Source organism: Chaetura pelagica, unplaced genomic scaffold, assembly GCF_000747805.2.
Source record: "Chaetura pelagica isolate M959 unplaced genomic scaffold, ChaPel_1.0 scaffold285, whole genome shotgun sequence".
Classification (NCBI taxonomy): Eukaryota; Metazoa; Chordata; class Aves; order Apodiformes; family Apodidae; genus Chaetura; species Chaetura pelagica.
This window is the reverse complement of record NW_009953481.1, coordinates 12,131-21,044: the sequence shown is the minus strand read 5'-3', so window position 1 is coordinate 21,044 and position 8,914 is coordinate 12,131. Positions and strand designations below refer to the sequence as shown.

Below are 8,914 nucleotides of genomic sequence, written 5' to 3'. Positions count from 1 at the left end.
CAGGACCCTTCTACCCACCCTCAGCATCCCTGATGCATCTCTGACTCCTGCAGAGGCAAATCCTCTCACAGTGCTGGAGTCGTGCTTTCCAAGCCACATCTGTAGAGTGACAGAGCACTGGAACAGGCTGCCCAGGGAGGCTGTGGAGTCTCCTTCTCTGGAGACATTCAAAACCCACCTGGACAAGTTCCTGTGTGATGTACTCTAGGTAACCCTGCTCTGGCAGGGGGGTTGGACTGGATGATCTTTTGAGGTCCCTTCCAACCCCTAAGATTCTGTGATTCTGTGATCTGTAGAAGGTTTTTAAGTAGTCTGGCTACCAGGCAGCCAGTGAGCTCAACAGCTCAGGGATCCCTGAGGAAACTTATCCTGATGAATTAGTAGCCACTGTTAAGATTTTCACACTGACAACTGTGCATATTTATCAGGTCCCCTCTGATACACACATAACAGGCAGCACTGTATTTGGAGACAGCAGAAATATCTCTGCACATCTGTTTTTCCAGTCCTGCCAAAGAGCTTTCATTTTTCTCTAATAACTTGACCTGTTTGGTTTCTGGCAGAAGACGGCCCAGCAGAGCACTCACTCTCTGGTTTCACTCCAGTTTGGAATGAGGTCAGGACAACAAAGAAAAAGAAAGAGCTGGATGGCTACGAAGTGGTGAGAACAAACAGGGCAGGGACCAGAGCTCTTTCTTTCCTTCCTTCCCTTTTTATTTATCCTATGGGATTTCATTCCTGGGCGTATTTATTCCCCCAGCAGCCGGTATCACAAAAGCAGCGTTTCCTGCAGGGAGCCTCCTCTGTGCTGACTGTACCCAGGGTGCAGGTATAAATAGCACAGCCAGCTAATCCCTCCTCCTCTGGTGGCTGTCGGGAAATGTGAGGCACTCACATCCTAGGGGTTTCCACTGAGATACTGCATCTCCTACACAAGCATTTTCGTCTTGATTTTGGAAGGGTTCCCCTTGAGTTTTCTTTTTCATCACATGCTTGCTAGTCTCCCCAGGGCTTCCCAAGCTGGGGGCTTTCACCTCGCGGTTTTCTATCAGTCTTCTTTCCTTTTTTTCTTTTTTTTTCCTGATATTTGGCTAAATCACCTCAAAGCAGCAAGCAGAAAAATTGCCAGTGGGACAGAAAGGAGGTGGAAAAGAGGGGAGGGATGAAGGAATAGAAGGCAGGGAAAAGACATGCAAGCACAGGAGAGAGAAGGTGAAGCAGTCTGCACATATTCCCTGTTTGGAGAGTTTCTCTCTCCCTGACCTCACTTTCTCCATGGCCAGAAATTCCACCTCAGGATTTGCCAAGGAAACAATGCAGCATTCCTCTGCTGGGCCACAGAGCAAGTGTGAAATGTTCTGTTTTAATCATTTACAGAACAAAAGGAACACAACAGTCACTGTCTGATTCATATCTGCTGAAATCCAGCAGCCAAAACTGTGGGAGACGGGAGACAGATGAAGAAAGGAAAGGAGAGGTGCCAGTCTGGCTTGTTTTTTTCTTCTGGTTAGTCACTACTGACCTAAGAAAAGACAAGAAGGACCATGCTGGATTATACTGAAGCCTCAGAGCCACTGGTGTCCCTTCTCTGACGTGGCCTCTGGTAGATGACTGCAGAGAAATACAAGAAATGGTACAAATGCTCTTTCCTCTAGTATATGATCCAGCTTCCCTTCTCGAGCCAGAAGTGGCAGCTGCATCATCAGGTTTGACAGCCCCTCTTATACCTTTCTTCCATGATGTTTTCTAATCACCTTTGGAGCCCATTCATACTTTTGGCACCCTGGACTTCCTGTGGCAGCAAGTTGCATGATGTAATTGTGTGCTATCTGAAGACACGTTTCCTTTGCGTTGTTTTAAGCCTTCCCTTATTTCACAGAATCTCAGATGGTTGAGTTTGAAAGGGGCCTCTGTAGGTCATCTGGTCAAAACCTCTGCTTAAGCAGGGCCACCTACAGCCAGTTACCCAGGAACACATCCAGATGGCTTTTGAATATCTCCAAGGATGGAGACTCCAGAACCTCCCTGGGCTACCTGTGCTGGCACACGGTGACCCTCACTGTAAGAAAAGAGTTTCCTGGTGTTCAGAGGGAACCTCCTGTCTTTTAGCTTGTGTTCATCACCTCTGGTCCTGTCCCTGGGCACCACTGAAAACAGCTTGGATCCATGTTCTTTGCATCCACCCTTCAGGTTTCTATATACATCGATGAGATCCCTGCAAGCCTTCTCTTCTCTAGGTTGAGCAGCCCCAGCTCTCCCAGCCTTTCCTCACAGGAGAGATGTTCCAGTCTCTTCATCATCCTTGTGACCCTTGGCTGGACTCTCTCCAGTATGTCCATGTCTCTTGCATTTATTTACTTCTATGCCATTCATAATTATTGTATTTCTACTATATCCTCCTTCAAGTATCTCATTTCTACATCAAGTTACTTTGCACAGTGTCTGCTTTCATACAAGCTGCTCTGTCCCTTGGTCACCTCTGCCTCCCTTTCCTGGCACTTCCCCAGAGAACCTCAGCAATGTGCTCACTGCTCAAGGTACAGGTGAGCCAGGCACTGACTTGCATAGTGGCAGCCCAGGGAGAGGTTTCCAAAGGCTGAGCAGGAGATGGGAAGAGAAAAAAAAAAGAGCTAGGAAACAATTTCCTAGTCATTGTTAATTCCAACCTTGAAAGTAATGGAATAACCCAAGACTTTGCAAGTGTGTAGAAAAGGAGGATATGAGTAATAGCCAGTGCAGATTCAGCAAGAACAGAGCTGAGCAGACTAATTTAATCTTCTGTAATGAGGTAATAACTTTGCAGATGAGGGGGAAGGTGCAGATGCTGTATAAGCTGACCCGTAAGTACAGCTTGTGATACTCTGTTATCACTGTGAGCAAGAAAAGGACACCTGGACTAGGAGAAAGTATAGAGATGGCTGTATGGTCAGATGGTTAGTTACTCATGGCATGAAGCGATGAAAAAACCTCTCTCAAATCTGGTACTGATCAGCATTTCCACGAATGACTCAAAATCCAAGCACAGCTTTTTATGTTTGCAGTTGACAGCAGGCTGGGGCAAGCTGCCAGGAAGCTGGATGCAGGACTAGAGGTCAAGGCAGATTTGATGCATCCTTTGGAGGATGCTCCTCCAGCCCCTGCACAGAGGCCAAGAAACTCTCAGTCTGACCCATGGAAGGGCTTTTCCCTGCTTTTGCCTACCCTTGGCAGCACAACGTGTAATTGGCTTAAATGACAGAACTATAATTAAACCCCAAGCAAACCCCTGCAGTGAGTGAAGCATTGCTGTGGGTTGCCTAGGAAGGCTGCTAGGACAGGCTGGTCCTCCATGTGGGGTGATGGGTGAATCCAAGGCACTATTCCTGCCTTCAGGCAGAGGAGATGTGCTGCTGACCTCTTAAAGTCCTGCTCAGACTTGCTTTTATGTGATTTTTGTGGTGATGATGCTCTCTTATGATACTGATGTTTTGTCTCAGGACATTGTTATTATAATGTTGCTTTATTCTCTGCTCCTCTACTAGTAAGTCCAGCTGTTCAGGTGTCTGGTTTGACCAGGGCTGAGTATTTTTGACCTGGTATTCTCAGGCTCTGGTTACATGGCCACTTCAACACAGCATAAATCTGAGCTGCCACTGGGATAGTCCTGTCCTCTCCCCCTCCAACAACTGCCTGCTCTTACCCCCTTGCTTGCCTGGCACCGCAGACCACGCAGCTGTGCATGACTCAGGTCAGCAGACTGATCCAGCTGAAAACTCACCGGCCAGGAGGGAGGCAAGAGGAGAGATCAGTTTTCCATTACTTGTTCTGCTATCTCACATCCTTTGTCTGTCATGTCTACCTTGGATGGAGCAATCACGTCTCGTGCTATGTTTGGAAAGCGGAATGGAAATGTAAGGTGATACAAGCACTGCTTTGAATAATCTTTTCCAGACTGAGGGATGTCTAACACTGCTGTGCAGAGGAAAGTGGTGTGCAAGGATCTCCTGCTGCCCCTTGGCTGGGATCAGGGCTGTGCAAAAGCCCTGGGAAATGCCAGGGAGCAATGGATCACACTGGATGGCACAGACTATTTCCCCATAAACATGAGGGGAATGCCAGGCAGCTGGTTGTCCCATGTTACAGCCCTGATCCCTGCCCCTCCATGGTCCTGCCTCTTGAGGAGGGATCACCACAAACCTCATTTTGTACATCTAAAACATCTGTCTAGCTTGTCGTGCATTTCCTTGCTACTCAACTAAAATCAACCAAATCTTGTTACTGGGGAGAGGGAGCTTGTTCTTTGTCCCTGAATACATTTGCCAAGGTTAGGAGAAATGGGTACATGTCACTGACAGAAGGCACTGGTCAAGGCATAAGATGAGAAAGATCAAGAAGAAAAGGAACTGGTGGAAGCTGTGTCACAGAAAATGCAGTTTAAAATCACTTGACCTGTTTTAACAGCAACTGGCTAATGAATGAGGCAGCCAAGGGAAGGCTCTTGGCTTTATTCCCACTCCCTGTTGGACACTCCCGGCTGAACGCATGTCAGAGCAGTCTCTATCCTGACACCAAGTGGAGAGAGCTCACAAGGACTCCTGTAAAATACGATCAAGTGTGTGAGACCAGCAAAGCCAGCTGCTGGCCCAGCCACGCCTTCCCGTGCCAGCCATCGCACAGTTTATAGGCATTTTTTTGTGTTTATAGGATGTTTTTCAAGATCCTGGCTCTTAGCAGCAGAAATTTGCAGCAAAGATAGTTGATGTACACATGATATAAATCAACTTTTTGGGCTCCTGGGGATTTTACTTTCCTACCCCGAGTTCCCAGCAGTGCTGCATGTGGTGAGCAGCCCAGTGTGTGCACGTGGAGCATCCTTGCTGGGGATGAGGTGGGTTTCCAGGGAAGAGGGGAAGTCACAGAATCACTGACTGGTTGAGGTTGGCAGGGACCTCTGGAGGTCATCTAGTCCAACATCTCTACTCAAGCAGGATGACACAGAGCTGGGTGCCTTGAACCTTTTCCATACAGCTTTTGACAGTCTTAAAGGGTGGAGAATTCATTGCCCTGAAAGCAAAGAGGTGGGTCCCTTTTCCTTGGGAGGAAGGGTTGGTGCTTGGTCACATAAGGTGTTGGGCAGGGTGGCCCCACCATGCTGCCAAAGAGCAAGGCAAGGTGTACAGACACCTGAGCCTGGCATCTCCTACATCACGTCTGATTCTTGTGTCCCCACACGCTCCATCTCCAGCCTTCCCCTCATTATCTCAGGAGGAGTTTGGACTTGATTTCTGCCTTCCTTACACATGAGACCTCCAGCAAAAGTATCACAGAGTGCAGCTCATGTCCTCACCCTCACCTTGAGCACCTCTAACTCCTCCTGAGCAACACTTCTTTTTTGACCCTGGCCCTGAGATTAAGGAGAGAGCACTGCCAGATAGGGATCCCTCACAGATTCAGCCTCTGAAGCCCAAAGCATCCCATGAACATTTGCAGTTGTTTTCTCCCTTAGTGTTTTACTCTTCATTCTTACTTTATACTCATTTATTTCTGCCTCCCAGGGGGTGGAAAGAAAACCCCTCATTCAGTTGCAAAGCACCAGAAAGTCACAGAATCTCCAGTACCAGCTGTGGACTAAACCTCAAACCCCCAGCCAAGAAGCAGCAGCATCCAAGATAGATCACTCTGCACCAGAAAGGTGACAGCTTGTCTCCCATGGAAAAACTACATCAATTTAACACAGAAAGGTACTAAACACACTTAGCATTGAGCTGTCCCATCCCTCTAATGGATAGCATTCAAAAGCAACAAAGAAAGGAGGCATCAATGATGATGAATTTATGCAGGAAGAAGCATTCAGTGTCTGCCTTGTGTTTTAAGTCATCTCCTAATTACTTTACATAGGAAAAAGTAAGAAAAAAAAATATCACACATGGACTTACCCAGCTGATCCAGAGCAAAGAGGGCTGAGGCACCTTCAGAGAGCTCATTGTCTGAGGAGAGAAGAACAAATGCTTGGAAAGGTCAGCTGGAAAGGGGGGTGTGGAGAGTTGGGGCGACAACTCTGTTTTAGCCACACTGCAGAAAAGCCCCTGCTCAACCTGCTGCCACTTCACCCCGACAGCCTTGATATGTGTATTTATTTTAATCCAGCTGTTATTGAAAAACCTTGCAGTCAGCTCTGGATGGAGACTTGTCAGGATGAACCTTTCCCCCCTCCAGCGCTGCCAAAGAACAAGAGCTCTGCTTCCCTGTCTCTGCACATGCTGGGACCCCCTGGCTGTGGGGATCTCTGCCCCCTTTCCCCTGCTCTCCCAGGTCTCAGGGCATGACCAGGAGCATCCTGCTTGCAGCAAAGCTTTCCTGTGTGCTACAAGGATCTCCAACAATGGCAGCTGGGGTAGGTTTAACCGCCGGGAGCAGGAAAATGCTCCAGCTAAGATTTCTCAGAGACCGTGCAAAGCCTTGAGTCACCTGATAATAATATCTCTGTAACTCGGTGTCTGTGGCAGGTTAGACCATGAACTCTGAAAACTCCTGAGCTGGTAGCATCTCTCCCCAAAAGCTCATGGGAGATTATTTTGGATCCCAAGCCCAACCCTACCGTGACCCCACCCATCCTTGCCTGCTCCCACCTGCAGACCACAGCACACATGGATCCCTCTCTGCCACAAGAACCTGCAGCCACACAGGAGCATGTGGCCACATGTTAAATGCTAGTTTTGCCTTCGAGTTGGTGGATACTTCTTTATTTTCAAACATTTCTTTCAATGTCAAAAAAATACTGAATTGCAGAAACTCAATACAGAAAATCAATTTTAAAAAATGCAGGGATTGGTTTTTTTTCCTAGTGATTTGGATTTTTTCCTTTCAAGTTAATGATATTTGTTCAATCCATGGGTTGGACTAAAAAACTTTTTGGTCTGAAATCTGTGGACTCCTCCTAGGGGCTTCAAGGAGGATGTTTAGGAAGGGCAGGTGCATGATACCATATAGTAATCCATACCTGTGACATTTCTAAAAGATCTTGCTCCCCACTTTAAAATGCTGTTAAGCCCATCAGCTAGAAGAAGCTGTGAGCCACTAGTTTAGAATAGCAACAAACTGCATGTAAAGCCAAAGTCAAATGTCTATTCATATTTAACTGCTTTGGCTTTTTACAAATTCCTGATGGCATCAGCTCTCCCCTCCTCTGCATTACAGATCCAAGCACAGTGGGATCCCAAATCCAACAGTATCATTCAACCTATAAACAGACCACACACATGGAGAAGATTTTATCAAAATAACAGGAGCAGAGATTGTCCTAACGGGCAAAATGCCTGGGCTGCAGCAAACATCCCTGGGCTGGGTACCTGCCGCAGGAGGAGCTGTGCTATCCTAAGGATGCCACCCAGTGGTGCTTGGCTGGGGAGACTGAACCCAGGGCTGCTGCATTCCAAAGCATAAACCTCCTTATCTACTGCAACTCTCCTGGAAAAGGAGGCGATGCCGCTTCTTGGATTGTCCCCTTCCCCAGGCATCTGGGCTATCAGCGGGAAGCCGAGGGAAACAGATGGAGATAAGTGCAGCGTTTTACCCAAACAAAACGTTTCCGTTCCCAAGGTGCTGTCATCTGGAAGGCTGTGGGTTTGTTTTGGTTTTACTCCGAGGCACAGCGTGTCCCAGCCAAAGAAGGAGCTTTGCCCGAGGAGGGGCAGCTCGTGCTGGCCTGGGGGATGGGGCTGAGCAGGGAGCACATGTGGCTGCTTCTGCAAGATGTTCGAACGGGGATTAAAAAGCTGGGTGGAAATTAGGTAGAGATTAATCCATAGAGGCACTAGTTGTGATGGGTATTCCCTCTGCTCTGAGTGTTCTACTGAGATGGGCAGTTCCTGGAGAGCAACAGACCCAGCCTTGGGCTGGGGGGTCTGTCATGCTAAGGTGGGCTGAAACCTTGAATGGTCCTGCTCAGAGAGCCCCAGCCAGGGCAGCTCTTGGCCCTCCTGCCACTGCTGGGACAGCATGTCCCACACAATATGATTGAAAAGAGAAAGGGATATTTTGCCTGCTTGCCTCCTCATACCTCCCCAACCACTGCCATCTGCTGAGTTCTGCTTGCAGAGAAGGAGGGTGATCACATCTAGCACAAGTGGCATATTACCTTGCCAGAAAGTAAGTGTTGGATTGTGGGATTTTTTGCAAAAGACCACCCCAGAGAAGGAAGGCAAGTTGCAGATGAACTGCCTGTGTCAGTGTGCCAGGTCCTAGCAAGACACTGTAGCTTGTGTCAGACCTTTCCCACCTTCATGCTGAGTTCTGCCTTGCTCCAGGCACAGCCCAACAGAACTGCTGAGACTGCTGCAAACACAGTGAAGGGCAGCAGCACATTGAGAGGGCTCCCAGCACACTCACTGGGTGGATTAAAAACCAGCAATCATGTCCTACCTCCTGTCACACTGGCAAAGGCATGGATCCCACCATGAGACAACCAGTTGGATTCATCCAGCTTCCAGCTTTCACCAGGGTCCATCTCTGATCTGCAGCATCAAAGATACGCTTGCAATGCTTCCTGCAGCTCTCTCTGGGGAACAACCAGAAGATACTCTGAGTGGACAGGAGTTCTGGCCTTTTCTCCTGTGCCCCAGCCCCTCCATGGACAGCAGCTGCAGGTTGGGAGTTATCAGTTACACATGACAAGCCGGTGCTGCCACTGACCCCTTGGCTCTCACAGCTCTGCCAGCCCTGGAGCAGTGGCTGTGAGCCACCAGGGATGGATGGAGACCCTTGAGCAGTTAAAGCTGGAGCTCCCAACCCCAAAAAAACTCTCTTTCTGGTGTAGACACTGAACAATTATCCTGTCTAATAGCCGCTTAGTGTTACCTACAGGTTTGCTGCAGCTCTAAGTACATGGGCATGTTCTCTCCCTGACCTTCTGGACCTGTGCATCCCTGGTGGGTTA

At 48.4% G+C, this 8,914-nt stretch overlaps 1 protein-coding gene across 1 annotated transcript in view; it reads right to left on the bottom strand.

Annotated features, from left to right (window-relative positions):
• The window catches only part of AMOTL1 (angiomotin like 1), a 74,524-nt gene extending 66,039 nt beyond the window's left edge, over nt 1-8,485 (bottom strand). The window contains exon 1 of the mRNA XM_009998511.1: nt 8,401-8,485. Within this exon, the coding sequence (XP_009996813.1) occupies nt 8,401-8,485 (85 nt within the window). The remainder of the gene's footprint in view (nt 1-8,400) is intronic.
• Nucleotides 8,486-8,914: the final 429 nt, after the last annotated feature.